This window comes from Manacus vitellinus, unplaced genomic scaffold, assembly GCF_001715985.3.
Source record: "Manacus vitellinus isolate BGI_N305 unplaced genomic scaffold, ASM171598v3 scaffold_14_pilon, whole genome shotgun sequence".
Lineage (NCBI taxonomy): Eukaryota > Metazoa > Chordata > Aves > Passeriformes > Pipridae > Manacus > Manacus vitellinus.
This window is the reverse complement of record NW_021939063.1, coordinates 9,527,224-9,545,349: the sequence shown is the minus strand read 5'-3', so window position 1 is coordinate 9,545,349 and position 18,126 is coordinate 9,527,224. Positions and strand designations below refer to the sequence as shown.

The 18,126-nt window shown below is 51.1% G+C and overlaps 1 protein-coding gene across 1 annotated transcript in view; it reads left to right on the top strand.

Annotated features, from left to right (window-relative positions):
- The window catches only part of MTMR14 (myotubularin related protein 14), a 31,425-nt gene extending 13,299 nt beyond the window's left edge, over positions 1-18,126 (top strand). Inside the window, exons 9-18 of the mRNA XM_018068438.2 lie at positions 517-583; positions 1,654-1,739; positions 1,978-2,054; positions 2,298-2,334; positions 3,792-3,862; positions 4,495-4,544; positions 4,750-4,888; positions 7,586-7,762; positions 14,506-14,661; positions 17,862-18,126. Of these exons, the coding sequence (XP_017923927.1) occupies positions 517-583; positions 1,654-1,739; positions 1,978-2,054; positions 2,298-2,334; positions 3,792-3,862; positions 4,495-4,544; positions 4,750-4,888; positions 7,586-7,762; positions 14,506-14,661; positions 17,862-18,039 (1,038 nt within the window). The 3' untranslated portion in view covers positions 18,040-18,126. The remainder of the gene's footprint in view (positions 1-516; positions 584-1,653; positions 1,740-1,977; positions 2,055-2,297; positions 2,335-3,791; positions 3,863-4,494; positions 4,545-4,749; positions 4,889-7,585; positions 7,763-14,505; positions 14,662-17,861) is intronic.

Sequence of the window (18,126 nt, the reverse complement as noted above, 5' to 3'; positions counted from 1 at the left end):
GTGGGAGAGGGTCAGCCAGCAGCCTGCTGGGGACATTTTCAAGGACCAAAGAGTTTTGAGCAAAGTGCTTGGGTTGTGGGAACAGGCTGCAGACCTTGGCCTGCACACCCCATCATGCTGCTTGCATCCCATACACAGCTGTAACGTGGCTGAGCCACTTGGTGAAGTGCTCGTGTGCATGGGCTGCAGAACTGGGTCAGTGCTCCACAGGTGTTTGCTGCCTCTCTGAGCATGGTCTGCTTGGAGCTCTGGGGCTGCAGGCAAGCAGGTCCTGTGCCAGCCGGGCAGACAGTAGAGATGGCCTTTCGTTGTTTTATTTGCCTACTTGGTATCTTGTCCCTGAGTGCCTTTTGCAGAGGATGGGGGGAATTGATACCAAGGGGAAGGTCTGTCACTCTGAGGAATGGCTATGTGGTTATTTCTGCTTCACTGCTGTTCTGGATAGAGCAGCTCTGAACTGCAGAGCAGCCTTTTGCTGTGGGCAGACCCTTGCCCTCAACATTTCTCTTTCTGCAGAGCTGGGACCTCGTACAACAGACACAGAACTACCTGAAGCTGCTGATCTCCATCATCAATAGTGATGGTAAGGCAAGCTCCTTGCTCCCAGCAGTGTAGCTGGGGCAATCACTGTCCCTGGAAGAACAGCTCATGGTGTTAGTGCCACTGTGGATCAGCACCAAATACAGAAGAGTAATTTTATAGAGCTTCACTTCTCTCCCATCAAAACAGGCTGATGGTCCAGCTCCCCTCTTAGAGAGGGACTTGCTGATTCCTTGAAAACTCTCTCATCCCAGGCATGAAGGGATATCTGAAAACTTAACCTGATGTTTTACTACTTTAAACCCGAAGAGAAGAAACATTTGTTTCCTCTCCTTGTTGACTCTTGCTCTTGTTTTGCTAGACACCTGTGTTTTGTCCCCCCAGCACAGGGTCTCATTTGTTGCCTGTTTAAGTGCCCCTTCCACTCTCTTTCATCGTGGCCACCCCAACTTTTTGAAAAGTGTCTCTTGCCCCATGTGGCATCCCATTCCCATTCCCTCCAGTGACTTTCTACTTAGCACTGTTGGATAGATGGAGCCATGGCTGGGGCTCCCAGCATGGCCAACTACAGGCTCTCCTGCAGTAACTGTGTTGGGACACACTGTGGATTTTCTGGAGGGCATAGGAGTTGTGTCTTGTGAAACTGAAAAAATGTTCAGTTGAGGCAGATTTCTTGCTGATGTGGGCTGCAACTGGGTAGATGTATGTTCTGGGTAGTAAAGTGATGTTAATTGGTAATTCAGTCGAGTTCATTACTTGAGGAGAAGGTGTGCTTGTAGCATTGGTCTTACTTTTCTGGTCTTTTTGTACTAGGGAAAGTTTGTCATAGATAGAAACCGACCTGAATTACATTAATGACTTCATGTCTTGAGCAGCTGTCAGGACCAGGACAGCACATCAGCTGGTGCTGCTGATAACCCAGGACACTCCGAGCAATTTGTTGGCTGCCGTATTCAAGACAGAATGTTCTGGCTTGGTGGCTGAGCTCTACTCTTGAGCCTGGGCTGTGGGGACAGAGGGGAACTTGTCTCTACAGATTTGCCATAAAAAAGTCATTGCTCTCGTTGCAACATCCTTTTTTGTCTTTTTGTTTTCTCCCCCTGTGTGGAACAGATGACAGTGGGCTCCTGGTGCACTGTATATCTGGCTGGGATCGAACTCCTCTCTTCATCTCCTTACTGCGCCTCTCCTTATGGGCTGTGAGTACCTGGCTGACCTCCTTTGTTTCTGGGGGTGATTGCTTGGAGGATGAGTGACTTCACCAGGAAGCAGTGATGGAGCAGTTAGTGTTCCTAATGTTCCTTCAGACACGCTTTCACAGGCAGGTGGAGGAAGCTGGGCGTCTTGGATCACCGTGACAGTTTTCATCAGATCCTGAATTCCCAAGGCCCAGTCCCCAGGGCTGCTGCCTGAAGGCTGTTCTTGTTTGCTTTGCAGGATGGGTTGATCCACACGTCCCTGGAGCCATCTGAGATTCTCTACCTGACAGTGGCCTATGACTGGTTTCTCTTTGGGTAGGCACGATCAGTTTTACTCACGTGTACATCCCTGCACAGCAGGGGAGAGGCCTTCAGGGGTCCTCTTTGGTGTTTGTTCACAGCCAAAGGTGGATATTTGGGCAACTCCCAATGAGCTGGGACAAGAAGGGCTAATGCCCTTTTTTTTACCTGAGATCTCAGGCATCTGGCCATCCTTGACGGGTTGTGCTCTTCTGCTGATTCTGGTGTGTGACTGAGCTTCCCTTGCTCTCTTTCCAGGCACATGTTAGTTGATCGACTCAGTAAAGGAGAAGAGGTGAGTGTCAGGTCTGGGGCAGTGACTGAGCACTGCTTTGTGTTCTCAGGAAACTTGTTTACAGTAGCAGCATTCACTCCCTGCCTCTAGTAATATCTGTGGTTGGGCTCTAAAGAGATTGTTCAGGTGCTGAAAATACAAGGTAGGAACATTGCCCCGTCACTTTCTGATGCATAAGGGATGGGGCTCCTTTTCTCTCAGGCTACACTTTTGTTGGGGGTGTCAGTCCTGCCAGTTTCCCTGCTGTGCCATTACTGTTCAGGCCCCAGGTGAAAGGGTGCTAGGACTTGCTGTTCAGCTCAGCAATGAGAAGGATGCTTAAGGTTTGTGACTCCTGGGAGCTTGGAAATAAAGCTGGATAGTCTCGTGTGCTTGTCCTGAATGCCAGCCCTCCTGCCTGGGTGCTGCCAGCTGCGTGTGGCTTGCATGTCATCATGGGCTCATGGAGCAGCTTGTGCTGGTTCCAGTGTAGGTATTTGGTGGGGCGTGTCTGTGGGTACACAGATGGGTCTGGAAGGCAGTTGAGATTAGTTGAACTAATTCTCTTCAGATCTTTTACTGTCTAACAGTAAAAAAGATTGCTCTGATTGTAGTTACTATATAGTGCAATATCATTTTTGGATAGAAATCAAGAGTTGAGGAGTGTCTAACCCTGCTGCTAATCCCCTGCTCCTCAAACTCTCACTTCACTAGGGAATCCCCTGCCTTCAAACAGCAGAGCCAAGGCCCTGGCCTATTTTCCATCTTTCAGAGGCACAGAATCCCTCCAATTCATTCCTTTCCTGGGGTTCTGCTGGCTTAAGAGTGGCAGCTCTACTCTGGTGCCTGCTTGGCCATGGGTGGAGTTGGTAGCTGCAGCAGGAGTGGGGGTGTCTGACTGCCTGTAGCACTCCCTGCTCCCCATTTTTCCCAGGAGAAGGGCACAGCTCTGCACAGCTCAGTGCAGGGGTGGCAGAGGCCCAGCAGGGTGAGTGATGCAGAGCAGACTGGAGCATGGCAGGGCACGAGCTTGTGGCCACAGACACTGCAGGTACCTCTTGCCTCCAGATGTGGTACAGCTGTGGTGCCAAGCAGCAGCATGCAGCTCCAACCCTGCAAGTCCTGCTGGGTTTGCTGCTTGCCTGGGTGTATAAGCAGTTGCTGGAGGCCATCTCTTTTCCATTCTGCAGTGATGGCATAAGTACCTCCCATGTGCTTGTGGCATGTGTGCAAGGCATTGATAAAGAGATGACTTGTACACCTTCCTTTCTGAGCCTCCCCATGGCAGGGAGCAGAGAGTCAGCTTAACATGGAAGAGAAGGCCCAGGATGGGATGGGGGCAGCCCTTGGCACACTGGAGGCTGGTAGCTGCAGATTTTTTGCTATCTCCTTCCTGCCAGCACCTCCCCACCAAGATAAGAGGCTGCATGGAGCCTCGGGTTCATTTCTGAACCGCTCTTCTCTCTCCCTTTGCTCAGATTTTCTTTTTCTGCTTCAATTTTCTGAAGCACATCACCTCTGAGGAGTTCTCTGCTCTGAAGTCACAGAGGTAAGGAGCCTGTGCTTGCTGCTGCATGGGCTACAGAGCCAGGGAGCTTGTTAGTGCTGTTTCTTTGGGGAGATAGAAGCCCTGGTGTCCTGGCCCAGTTTTCTTTAATTTATTCTGCACTCTGAAGGCTGCAAAATGGGGCCGAGGCTTGTGAGGTGCCACGTTGTGCTCTGAAAAACTGTCCATGCTGAAATGTGCTCTCTGCTTAATGACTGTCCGTGGCTGCTTTAGCACAGATGAGCCCAGAGATGTGTGCTCTGGCTCGAGCAGGCTGTGCAGTGAGCTCCGTCAGGCACTGCTGGGGGGAGAGGGGTGGCTGGGTTTTGACAGACTGCTCAGCATAAACCCCTTCTTATTTCACGAGGGGCACAAAGAAATAAAGCCCACCCTGGAAGCTCTGAATAAGCACATGTTACGTGCAGGGTTGCCTGTTGCCACCTTCTCAAAGCGTAGGGTGTGTGAGTTGGGACTGTTGGGAGTCAAATACTGCACACTGGCCCATCCCCTCCCCTCTGCCCCTGCACAGCTCATTTCCCACTGCTCTGATCAGCTGTGTGTGACAGAGACCTGGCTTTGACCAGCCTTCATGCAGTCCTGAAGTGTACCTGAGGTAACTTTCTTCCCTTCCCCAGAAGGAAGAGTTTGCCACCCGGCTTCACCCTGGAAGAGATCTGCATGCTCAGTGAGTGCTGCTGCCAAGCATCAGTGCCCCTGGGGGTGGCAATGGTTCGTTGCTTGGGGGCTTGGGTTCCCAACACCCCAAATGGGTGTGCTTCCCTTGGACCCCATCAGAACACAGCCCCAAGGGCACATGTTATTGCCTAAAGGGAGAGAAAGTGAGTGAGACCAAGCAGGTCTTCAGGTAGCTCTGTTTTCTTTTTTTCTAGAGCAGAAAGACCGAGGCAGCACCACAAGCCTGAGCAGTGACTTCTCCCTGGGGATGGAAAGTTCCCCTGGAGCATCTGGGAGCTTCACCTATGAAGCAGTGGAGCTGATGCCAGCAGGAACACAGGCTCAAGCAGCATGGTGAGCATATAACCACTCAGTGGGCTGCCGAGCAAAAGGAGCAGGCTCTGGACACAGTACAAAAGATATTTCTGAAATGTCTTGCCCTCCAGGTCTGCTCTCTGTAGCATGGGTTTCTTAGAGTGGAGGGAGGAATTTTGGCTGCCAGAGGCTTGCTGCAACTTGTACTACAGAGCTTCTGCAGGAAAAATTGGAGACCATATTAAAGGCTGTCAGGCAGGGGTGCTTCTCTGTTTGTCCGTTGATGAGAGTAAATCAACTTTGTTTCATTTTCACCAATTTCACTGTTAAAACTTCATCCAGAAAGGACTTCATTACTTTTGAAAGATGGTTCCAAACTACCAGAAAAATTACATTTGGCAGCAGCCTCCCCAGGGAAAAGTAGAGACAGTTTAGCTGCCCTAAAATGAAGTTTAATCAGTTTACAAATGGGGAGTGTCTGCAGTTAGTGGTAGGTAGGCTGGGTGGCTGCTCTAAGCTTTAGCCCCTCTAACAGCATGAGGTATGTGAGCTGAAAGCAGGTTCCTGCCCACAGCACTGCTTAGAGGTACTTCTGTGGGAGAATATGAAATTCTCAGTGCTCCCTGTTGACAGAGGGTCACCTAGAACTTGCCTGGGGATGCTGGTGGCTGTCTGGAGTTGGGGAAGGTGTCTGGGGAAGGTCTGCTGCTCTGGGACGGGTGTTTTACTTTCTTCTGGAGTTTCTGGTGCTGTTTGGGGATTTCAGAACCTTGCTGTAGGGTTGCCCCTCTCAGTTTAATTTTTCTCTCCTCTCCCTTAGCACATGTGAAGACTCTATTTTATATTGCAATTATTTTAAATTAAATCTGGGTTGTGCTGGAGGCAGTTGAAGTCCTCTGGGACTGAGCCTGCAGCCATGCTAGTGGCAGAAGCCTTTCTAAAGCACATTATGATTCTGTAATTTAAAGTGCTGAAGAGAGGAAGAATCTTCCTGAAGAATCACAAAATGGAGATGAGGAGTCCCAAACTGTTTGCCAAATGAGCACAGCATCCTCTAACACACAGGGCCTACCTATCCACAGCAAAGTGACTGCAGCAAGTAGAGGACAACTTTCCACTTGCAGTGCTGCAGGGTAGCAAAATGGAAGCATTTATGTTGCTCTGAGTGCTCGGGTCATACAGAGTCATACAGACTCGACTCTGCTGCACAGGACTTAAGCATGATTTGCACAATATGTGAAGCGACCAGAGCATGCTGGAAGAGATCTGTTGCACTCATGTGGATCAGGGCTTGATTTTGTGATGTGTTTTCTAACTCTGGTTTACATTCATTTCTGTGGGAGACATCAGGCTGTGTCGTGTCTGCTGCTCCATGGGGAATTTGGCCTGTGCTGTGGGGCAAGAGCTTGGGAAGGGGGAAGGTTGTGAGCCTTGCCATGAGTGCTCAGTGGGGGGACTGGTCATGGATGTCTTGCTGCAGGCTGTTGTGGCTGTGTAGCCTGGAGAATATGTAGGGCTGGAAGAGCTGGGCTGTGCAGAGCATGAGTAGGGAGAGGAGGGGATGTGCTCTGTTGAGTTGTCCTGAAAACAGGTGCCCTCGAGGTCTCTGTGCAGGGAGAGACATTTGATTTTTAGCTGTACAAACCTGTTTCATCAGACTATGCTTGGAGATGTTGGCAGCTATGATAACATGAGATGAATAAAGCCTGAGAGAGGCTGTGGTGTGATGTTTGAGGGTGGACACCCTTCAAGAAATGAAGGGAAGATATTGCACTTTCCACTGTACAATGAGCCTGTCTTTAGCTGCACTTGCTGACAGTGCTCAAGATCTCAGTCGAAGCTGTGAGATGCCCTTCCATTTTTCAGAAAGAATAACATCTTTTCTCCTTGAGTTCATTTGCTTTAGACTTTTCTTTTTTACTTGTGTACATAGGAAGGTCTTTGTCCAATTCAGTGTGTTCTTGAAAGGAGAAATATTCTTGGGACTCTTCCAGAAAGAAAACAAACAACTGATGTAAGAAAGAAAATCTTCTGAACACAGAGTAGCGCTGATGTGAATTAGTCACAAACGTGTGCCTGTTTGACGTGTAGCTGGATTGTTCTGTGAGCTAAGGCCCAGTGCAGCAGTGAACAGTGAATCATGACCAAGTCTGAATGTGCTGGCTAGGAAAGCAGCCAGAGCAGTTCTGGGCTGTCAGCACAGGCAAGGAGAGGACTGAAGTGCACCTACACATGGAGTGACTGTCAGCTCTGCGCACGTGGCCAGAAGTGTGGTCAGTGATGCCTGAAGGGAATTTCTAAGAGGCAAAACAACCCTGGTGGTGTGTCCCTGTCGCCCTCGGTGCGCACGAACGCCCACCTGGGCTGATACGCTCTGTAGAGCTGGAGCAGATTGAAATGGTCTTTCCCCGCTGGGAGGCCCCTTGCTTGAGGCATTTTTACCGCTAGACTAAACAAAGAAATCGCTGTGTGTGTGTGGGCTGATGCATTCTCCCATCTCTGATTTCCAGGTCACGTGGATGGTGATCTATAAAAGAATGGGCTAAGATGGGTTGAGCTCAGTGTACCCCCCTCACTGAGTGGGGTGACTCATGGTTCCTTGGGAGGGAGGAGGGCGGGTCCAGTGGGAACAAGAACCAGTAGCTGCTGGAGTAAAATCCAGCCTGTGGTAGAAAGGCTTCCTAGCTGGAGTACATAGAAAAGCCAGCTTTCTCACCCATGTCCTCCATCCCACAGGAGGAAAAGCTGTGCATCGTCACCGCAGGCTGTGCTCTGGAGCAGGGCACAGCAGTCTGAAGACAGGTTGCCTTCCACAGGGGTGGTTGAAGTCAAGTCCTCCAGCTCCTCCTCATCAACCCATTCTGATAACTTCCTGAGGATTGGAAGCAGCCCACTAGAAGTGCCCCGATCCAGGTGAGATGGGACAGAACAGAGCATTTCTCAACAAAATGAGTGTCTCATAAAGGGAGTGCAGGGCTGCACTTGTGTGGCTCTGGGAACACAGGAGCACATGTGTTTGTATCTACAAACAAGCCTCAGGAGGCCTGTTCCTCTCTATCCTGACCTTGTCTGGTTTGCTGGCCATTAAGTACAGACACTCCTGCCTCAGCCCCTGGAGGAGTGAGGAGCTGTGCCGGTAACAGCCAGCTGTCTGTTCTGCCTGTCCTCAGCGCATGCCTCAACTCCATGAGCTCTGGCATCTCTGCATCCTGCATGCTTGGAGCTCACAGCACTTTCTCTAAAGCACTCACTGGGGTTTGAAATGGCTGTGGTGTTTGGGGAAGGAAGCTTTTCAAACCAAGCAGGCCTCACTCTGCATCTAACCTGTCCCTCTTTCCACCTGCTAACCCTCCTGACACTGCAGGTTGAAAAAAACTCTGGGTGCTGGTGGCAAGCAGAGGTAGGAGTCTGCTGGGAGCAAGCTGCGAGTGCCGTGCTGGTGCAAAGGATTCCGCATGGAAGGCTGTGTGTTCCTGCTGGGCAGCTGGGGAATGGGGACCCTGGACCTGAGCCTAATCTCATGCCGTAACAAAGGATATTCTGGCACCCTTCCGGAGACTGATGCTGCGATAGGGCAGAGTCGAGCAGTGAGCTAGGCTAGGGAAGAAAGAGCAGAGCCTGTGGAGCAAACACCATGTGTTTAGGCCAACAGGGAATAAAGAGGCTCTTAGATAAGAGGTTGCTGTTAACAGCATCAAATGCCTGTGTAGTCTCTGCAGGTTTTCCGATGAGTCTTTTTCTAGTGATTCCGAAACAGCCACCAGCCAAATTTTAGGGCTTTCTCGTCATATGGAAAATAAAATGACAAACAAGCATTGAAAATTTATGAGACTTTCTTAACTAATTTCTTGATTTCAGAGGAAAACCAGTGTCTGGCAGTTTTCATAAATAATGCTAACTGTTCTCCCCGGGGAAAGACATGAATAAGGAGGGGTTTGAGTTGTTGCTGGGGTCCACTTGTTCATTCTCTGTAAGATGAAGTGAATCTCCCAGGAATGGAATAAAATACTGAAGACAAAACAGCTCATCTTGGGAGCTGCTTTGTTCACGATGGTAGTGCTGCAGTTCCTGTGTGTGGTCTCATGCCATTCCCAAGGCCTGACAGGCTGTTCGGGGCTGGTGGCAAGCTTGCAGCAGTGCTCTGGAAGAAGCAGTTTATGATGCTTCAGCCAAATTCTGCTCTGAAAGAGCAAAGAGGAGAAACAGAGGAGGCAGAAGAGCACCATGAGAGGGGTTAGGGTTGCCTTGTGAGACACTGACACAGGTGTCAGTGCACTTTTTGGGGCATGAGCATGGTTATGTTTTCTCCAGAGCCAGAGACTCTCTTACTCCAGTTGGCTTGATCTCCCTGCTTAGACTATGTTAGTCTGAATTAGTCTGGTGAGCTCCATGCAGGTACGGGATATCACAATACCTTCAGTCACCATTCTCCACCCCTCCAAGAAAAGAGTGAGTCCCATTTTGGGTGGAGAAGGAGTGTATCTGTGATGGAAAGAAGAGGTAAATTCTGTCCCTTCACCTCCTGAAAAATGGTGGGACTAAGATGGAAAAGCAGGAGCACAGAGATTGATCAGGTTGCCAGAAATACCTTTATCCCTGCAGTGCTGCTCGCACTTAACACACAAGGCTCTTGAGATGAAGAAACTACTGTATTTGACTTCCTGATCCTCTGTTTGTGTGGCCATAGCAACAAACCACTTTTCTCAACTGCTGCTGCAGTGGTTAGAATGGTTGCTTGTAAAATGCCAGCAGGCATCCTTCAGGTAGTTCGAGTCAACAGCCCAGTTCAGGTGCTGGCAAGCAGGGGAGCTCCGGAGGGAACAGGAAGGCAGGAGAGGTGAGCAGGGCCTGGGAGGGGAACTGGGCTGTCCTGAAAGAAGGGGTCGCAAATGCCCAGTCAGGCAGTGGGAGCCAAGCCCCACTCCTGACCAGGATGGCCTCACAGTTAACAGGCTGCTGCTGCTGTCACCTCACCAGCCCATCTTGTAGATTCTTCTCTGATCCAGAGGTCCTGGGTACCTTTAAATCCCAGGATGGTTCTTGTTAGGCAAAGCAATACAGAGGCAAATTCCTGACAATCTTTCTGGTTTTTTCCAACGCGATGGTAAGATCACATCTGCTGAGGACAAACGTGCAGGAAGATAATAAGCAGACTATTTGCAGAGTAGGACAAGGTGCTGCTAGTTCTACAGAGAGAGAGAGCTCTGAGTATGGCAGACAGCTTGCCTTGAATCAAACCCCTTGCATGCGAGGGGGTAACAGCTTGCAAACCATGTCCCCTGTTTGCATTTGACACAGTCTAAGTGTCCCATGACACTGCAGAAAAAATCTGTATCTGTGTCAGGGATTTAGCGTGTGTGTACATGGCACTAATGTGGATTAGCAGCTGGATAATCTTTGGTTGAATGTGCTTTTGCTAAGTCAATTAAACAAAACCCAAAGTCCTGTGATCTGGAGAGTCAAGATTTGCAGGAGTTAAATCGCAGAGGATCTGCTTTGACCAACAGCCACAGAGAACTCCCTTATTTTACTTAAGGGCTACAGATGGTTCAGCTGTGGGTCTGGAAGTTCAGTGAGAACAGAGCCAGAGAGAGAAGCTGCTGCCCCTTGACTTCAGGTGTTTTGTTAGTAGTGAGAAGACTGCTTGAGCGCTGTGTGTCTTGTTCCTTACAGCCACCTTCCTCAGAAGGTTTATCTGTGATGTGACAGCTTGGGATAGTAACCACAGCAGGAGAGGAATTGTTTACAGGAATGTTTTCAGTAATTATTGCACGACTATGCCACAGCATGGGCTTGCCGGCTGGCACATGACGTTCTGCAATCAGAAATGGTTGTGCTCACAGAGGACGGGCTGCTCGGGCGCTATCAGCCTGTAGATAACTGCCTGGGATTCAGCCAGGGCTCTCAGTACTTGGCAGAGAGCCACACTCCTTGCCAGCATTTCCCACGCAAAGGTGGGAAGGGCTGCCCTTTACTCCAGGTTGCCACAGTCTGCCCGCGCGTACAGAACCTACTTAACGCTTCGGTTTGAGGCACACAACATATGCTGGCAAATGAGCTGCTTCCCAAATAGTCCTAGGTGTGTAGAAGTACGTCAGGTGAGCGGGGGCAGCACGGGGCAGGATGGGAGCCTAGCTGTTGGCACTTGGCACCCATCTCAGTGACGTATTAAGAAAGAGAAGGATCCCTGAATGTTACTCTGCCTCCAGAGTTGGCTCTCCTCTGGCAGGCGAGTGTCCACGTGCTCTGAAATGCTCTGCCTTGTGCAGCATGTTGCATGGGAAGCACTGACCTAATTAAAAGGAACCATTGCAGGCTAGGAGCTGCCAGTTTATGGCCTGCGAGAGGTCCTTCCTTGTGTGAAGGAACAGCTTGCAGCTCATCTCTGTTTTGCTAATTTAATTTTGTTAATCTTGCACTTTTGAGGGAGTTTCTTCCCACTCATGGACCTGAAGAGGTGGGTGTGTGAAGCTCACTTTGATTCTTTTTCTGTCTGCCATTAGATGTCTGTGGCAGAGACAGTGACTTGAAGACTTGCTGTTTCTCATCTCCTCCTGACATCCATGTCAGCCTTGCTGTCATTGTCCTGCTGCTTCCCCAGACCCTCCATGCTGCCCTCACATCTAGCCAGCCTCTGCCATGGCTGTCAAATGTTGCAAACATGTTGTTCTTACAGACCTGGGGTCTGGTCCTGGTGTCCCAGCAGCTCCAGTTTGCTCCAAGGGCCTCTGCAGCAAGACTTTCCAAGGAGCCTTCAGGGTAGAAATAACAGGAAGACTTTCACCTCTAGCATTGACTGGTATGCAGTCACCCCAGAAATCTGGTCTTGGTCTCAGGCCAAGCTCAGCTTTTAAGAAGCCCTGCTGCCCTTGCAGTGCAAACACAAGATTTCCCATGCCCTGCCTTCTCAGCTTTGGCCTCTGCTGTCTCTCAAGGCTGTTCAAGATGCTTGTTGATTGTGACACTTCCTCAGGAGCCTCCCTGGAGAAGACTTTGGGAATAAAGGGGAAAGTCTGCCACGATATGTTAGCTCTGCTGGCTAGGCTCAGATGTCTGTGCCGGGAGAGAGGTGACCTGGACTCATTGCACAGTCAATCAGTTTATTCATTTAATTGACAAGTGTTTATTCTGCTGCCTGGAAGCAAGACAAGGAATTGGCTGCTTTGAACTCCTAGACCCCAGTGTTGTTGGGTTAGATGTAACCTTACTAAGCTTGCACAGCTGCTTGACAGGGCTGGGGACCCTGGCAAGGGCTGGAGGACCAGAGAGTCACTGAGAGTCAGTCTTGTGGGAGGTACGTGATGCTTTTATCAGCCTGTTCAAGACAGGATTCAAGAGATGACTTGATCCACCTCCAAGATGTGGTGTAAGATCAGTCTAATCTTAGCTGACAACCATGGAAGGTGACCAGCAGCTGGAAGCTGAGACCACACACCCAAACCAGGAAACAATTTTCTGTTCACCTTCTTTAGCACAGTTACCTGACTGGTGTGGTTGTTGATATTGGGCAGAGGGACACTTTTACTGTCCCTACTGCCCTCAATCATGACTTCCCCTGTGGGCACAGTCTCCTGGGCAGGCTCTGGATACTGTTCTCCCTTTGCAAGAGCTGCAGAGCTCTGCTCAGTTCTTTTCACCTTCATCTGGAGCTCCTGCTGTAGCCCGGGCCCTCCTCTGCCATTCAGACTCGCTCCCTCCAGAACCTTTGTTTCTGCCTGGCTACAAACCTGTCCTCTGTTCAGCACTCATTACTTTTCTAGCAGAATCCCATCCCTGCCTGCTTTCAGCCTGAGCCCATTGCCTATAGACTTCACTGCTTTAGTTCAGTTTCTTGTCACTGTGCGTGACATTCCCATTTTTCGCTGTCTGGCTGTGCTGTACTGTCAGGGAGGTGACATCCTCCTCTTCCCTCTGCACTGAGGCAGTATTCCTCTATGCTTCTGCCTGGCTTCCTGCACTGTTCCCAGCATGGCACTGTGCTCTTGGCCCAAATGCTCTGCCTGCTCTCCTTCACACTGACTTCCTCCACTTTATCTTCCAAAGGCAGGGAGAGGTGTAGATGTTACTGAAGAGCTGCTCCCCCTCCCTTACAAATTCTTGGCTTTCCAGGGAAGGTTATCCCTGTCTGATTCCTACAAGGTCTTTCTAAGGGTATATGCTGCACTTTTGCTTTCAGTGAAGTGCCCTTGTTCTTACTTTGGCATTATGTGCCCCAGGAAAGACACCTTTTTGCAAGAAGGGGTTCTCCCAGTACTCTGACCCTCACTCCTTGGTTCACTGAGCAGCCAAAGAACAAGAACAGGTGAAGCTCTGCCCTTCCTGATTTCTGCTGTGATGCCCTTCAGGAGCTTGAGCTGCCAGACAGGGCTGTTACCCCCAAACTGCAGCTGTGATGGGAAGCTGACATGCAGGGAGCTGTGTGACTCCCCTTCTCTGCTTGCACAGCCAAGTTAGGACCGTATTTCAGACTACTCAGACTTGGCTGTATTGATCAGACTAGTTAAATGGCAGGCCTGGAATTAGATCGAGGTTGCAAATAGGTTTCCTGCTGTGCATCTCTTCCCACCATTGCCATCCAGTCTTGCTCAGGTCTTTCTTGCTGTGGGAGATCCTGTCTTCCTGGCTGTTCTCCTGGTCCCTTGGGGAGCAGCTGCAGTGCGCCACTGCTATTCTTAGCTGTGAAGACAGCGTGCAAGTACCTGGCCCAGCAGAGCTGGAGCTGGTGCACTGCTCTCTGCCCAGCAGAACTCAGATAAATTATCCAGAAGATCTTGGTAGTGTGTAATTGAGCAGCTCTGCCACAGGCTGTGCTTCCAGCTATGTACACTCTGCTGTGCAGCAAGGCACAGTAATTGCTTGCTCCCTTGGAAGCCAAGAGCTCTGGGTTTGTCTCAAGTGATTGTGCCCTCTACTCCGAGATTTTGGAGGAATGCCTCAGATTTACTTACTGTGTTTCATGCTTCCTTCTTTCCTGGTGGGAGGTTGCGTACATCAAACAATTATTCTCCCTTGGCTATTTATCCTGTCTTAAAGATGTTTTGTCACCTGGTTTCTGGCGCAGTCCTTTCTTCTAACATAAAAATAAAAAGTTCAGGTGCTGGAGGGAGGTGCTCTGGGGGTGTCTTGCTCTGTTCAGATTTGGTGGGGATGCCTCAAGAGAGATCTGCTTTCTAACTGCTGCCGGTACAAGGATCTCTTAAGTCTTTCTCAGCACTAACCAAGTCACAACCTTCATTCACTGTTCTGCCCTGGGATGTGCTAACAGCTACAACAAGCAACAGGGAAATGCCCCTTGTACAGCGCAACATCCACATCTGTGAGGGATTCAGGGCAAGACGTGCTGTTGCATCTCACTAATGGATTTCTCAGTTCTGCATGGCCATCTGCTTCTTGCTGGCTCTCTCCTGTCCGGCTCCTGTTGTGCTCCTGCAGCTTTGTCGGCCCCAGCCAGCTTGGCTCTGCCCTTGCTTTCAAAGGAAAAGCTTGGCCTGGGGCCCAGCCAGAGCTGCATGTTGCACCCTGGTCCCCGAGTGTCAACGCTGCTGGCACAGGCGCTGCTGGCCGTCCGCCCGGCAGGTCCCTGGCACCAGTGCCCGTGAAAGGCATGTGGCTGATGACCTGACTGATCGTGCCATCTCCCTCTCTCTCTGCCCCAGATCGGCGGACCATTCTCTGCCCGGATCTTCCGTTTCCACAGACTTTGGCAGCTGGCAGATGGTGACAGGGTGTGGCAGTATTCGGGAGCAGGCAATCCTGAGCGCAGACGCCTCTCTCCCTTGCAGCTTCCCGGATGAGTTCCCTAGCACTTGCCTGTAAGTGTCTCAAATGCAGGACCTCTCCTTGGGTCTCTTGGCTGGCTGCGAGCACTGAACTTTATCACCCTGGCACTTTCAGAGAAGCTTTGGAGCCCATAACAAACCGTTCCATCTTCTCTGCCTTGATGTTTTCCATCCTCAAACTCAGTCCCTGAGCACTCTTTACTTATGCTGAACATGGAAAGAAGCTGGTACTTTCTCTGCCTAATGATGGGGGAGCACTTTGCCTTCTGTAGGAAGAAGAGGCTTTTCTCTCTTCCCCGAAGATGCTGAATTTGGGCATAATAGAGTGCATTCAAGGATGCATGTTTGTCAGGACAGGACCAGTAACCCAGATTTTCTTGCTTTTTTGAATTTTGCTCACCTACATCTCCCCACTGGGGTCAGATCCTTGCTGCTGTAAGAGAAGGGCTTTCCTTCTGTAACCCTGATTTTGTCTGGCCTTGCACAGCATCATTTGCAGGTGCTGCATCTGGCCAGTGCAGAGCTACAGGGACCCTGCAATCCTGCCACATCCTGCCACGTAAAATGGCTGGGAGGCAAATGTTCCTCCCCAAATAGAAAGCCACCTCTGGATGCTTGAAAAGGCTGGAGATGTGCTTTAATTGCTGTTAGAGGAGAACCTTGGCTTGTGCCTTCAGGCTGCAAACTCTCCATCAAGAAGCTGAAATGGCAGATCAGGGGCTGCTGCTAGCAAGCAGTGCGAGCTGTGCTGCCAGACACTCAGTCCCTGACCGAGATCTGTGTACGTGCTTTGGAGGCAGAGGGCAAGCGACATGAAACCCATCTCCTGTGAGACAGGCTGGCTGCCCTGGCTCACTATCTCGTGTGGCTGCATGCTGTGCTGCTGAACAGAACAGAGCAGAGCAGTTACAGTGCCCTCAAGTTACGGCGAAGCTACAAGACCTATGAATTGACAGATCAAAAAATCACAAGAGATGTCAAACATGGCCTGGCTGGCATTTGCACTCCTCCTTTCCTCAGGACATGCTGAGCTGCTCCTCTAGTTGTTTGGAGATGGGCAAGGGAGCAGAAGGGACTGAAGGATGGGCATCTGAATAGTGACTACTGTGCCCCAAACCTGGCTGTGCTTGGCTGCTGAACACCAGCAAGTTGTTGCTGCCCTTGGAGTTGGATCCAATGTTAGAATGGGGAATTCAGTAGAGAAACGTGAATCAAAGTTGAGAGGCCTTAAGCTCATGCACTTTGGAGGGTGGCTGCTTGGGGAAGTGGGTTCAAAGGAAGGGGAACAGTGGTGGTGCTTCTCCTATGGGTGCTCTGCCCCTTCAGCTGTTCACTAGAGCTGTGGGGTGCTTGGGGTCTGCTGCAGGTGCTGGAACCAGCCACCCTGTGGAAGGGTGGATGAAGAGTTCCCAGGGATTTTGTGTTGAGCTTAACCTGAGGCCTCCACCCTCCTTCTGCTCTACATCAACCCTATTTGCTCAGGACCCCATTGTGGTTTTATCCCATTTTTTCTCAGCCTGGCACAGTTGATTTTTTTAAAAATTCCATTTAAGTTCCCACTTTGCATCTCCACTGGCAGCAGCTCGATGAAGGTACGCTTTTCACAGCCTACTTCTTGTGCTTGTGTGGGGCTTGTCAGGGCTTACTTTGAGCTGGGGCTTTGACAGCCTCCTCTCATGCTGCACCCCAAGCTGCAGGCGAGCGGGCAGGCTGTAGGAAGTGTAGCGGGGCAGAGTGCCGTGGATTTGGCAAGGAAGCGCGACCTGCCTCCGCAGGGAACTGCTCGGGGTGAAGTGGTGCAGCTGGGTCTGCAGGGCTTGCTGTGGAGCAGTGGCCGGCTGCTTGACCCTGTGCCTCGGAGCGTCTTATTCAGTGAAAGAACCCCAAAAATCCAAACACAAAATCTGCCCTGTAAAGAAGTGTGAGAGCCACAAGCCACAGGACCTAACTGCTGCACACCCTCACTTACCTCTGCATGTGACATCTAAGATCACTGCACTCGAGTGCAAGTAAGTCCTGCCTTCATGGAGCTTATTTTTAATGCTAGCAGGTTTTCAAGTTCCACGTCCTAATTAGGTTGCCAAAAAGCATCTTTTTAATGTGTTTAGATATGTTGTTGCCTTTTTTTTGCCCTCTGGCTTCTCTTTATTATCAGACACAGTAAACAGCGGCCTGGTTGGCTGCCTCAGCATCGCTTGCTGTTTATAGGCCTCCCACCATATCCTCTTGCTGCTGTTTCCGGACCGAAGCTGTTGGCTGTGGGTGGTTAACACTTCCATTCAGATGAGCTGTGCCAATTTATAGCCAGCCCAGGCGCTGGAGAGATTAAAGAGAATTTTTTATGGGGAAGGTTCGCGCTGTGCCCTTGGAGTGACCTTTGAGGAATGTCTTAATCTCTCTGGGAACCACTGGCATGTTGCAGAGGCACCACAGCAAGGACTGTTTTAGGCCAGAGCGCTTGGAACAGCTGCCTCTGAGCCCCAGCCTTGCTTTCCCCTGCTCCCTCAGCTGAAATTTCGCCTTTCCTCTGCCATCTTCCCCCTACCCCTAACCAGGTGTGTGGATCAGCTGGAGAGGAGAGCAGGTCCCATGGGAAGCCATGCCCTACTCTGCTCCTGCTTGCCAAGAGCAACCGTGCGAGGGAGCAGAAGTGAAGCGCCGCTCAGGTCTTCTTGCGGCTGGAGCATTCCTTGGGGCTTTTGTCACCTTGTCTGCTCCCTCTCAGCCCCCCTTCCCCAGAGCTGTCTGTGCTGGAACAAGCATGAGAGGCTGAGGCTAGTGGCAGTGAGGGATGGTTGCAAGTAGGTTGGAAGCAACTGTCCAGGCATGGCACATGTGGACAGGCTCCATCTGGGAGCGCTGTGTGAGGAGGGGAGGGAGCTGGCACAGGGGCTGACATCACCACCCACTTGGCCAAAGCACCACTTTGTGTATGAACTGTGGCCTTGTGGTGGGAGAAACTGGGGAGGGGGTGTGTGTGAAGGAGGAGACCTGGGGGGAGCAGGAGGCTGTGAGCAGCTCCATGGCTTGGATGAGGGGGCAGTGGGACCAGCTGCTGTAGACAGAGCTTTTTGGGGCTGGCACGGCCTCAGCCACTGCAGCCAGTTGAGCACCACAGACCTGCTGGCACTGTGGACAGAGATCCAGCCCTGCTGCCAGCCCGTTGTCAGGAGTAAGAGCTGGGAAGTGGGGAGGGATGGCTGCAATCACTGACCTCCCCTTCTCTCTCCTAGGCTGGTGTCGGCAAGCGACCGTGAGTCCCGGCTGGAGGAAGTGCGTTCCGCCTTTCTGGCCAGCTACAGCCGGACCATTGGCCTGAAGGCCGTGCCCCCCAGCCCCTCAGGGGCCATCGGTGGCCTCCTCGAGCAATTCGCAAGGGGCGTGGGACTGAGAGGCAGCAGCACCCTCTGAACACAGCGTTCCCCGACCACTGCCTGGAAAACCGGGACTGGCGAGTCCCCCTGCAGAGTCCTGGGACCCCCTTCTCGGTGCGGGCAC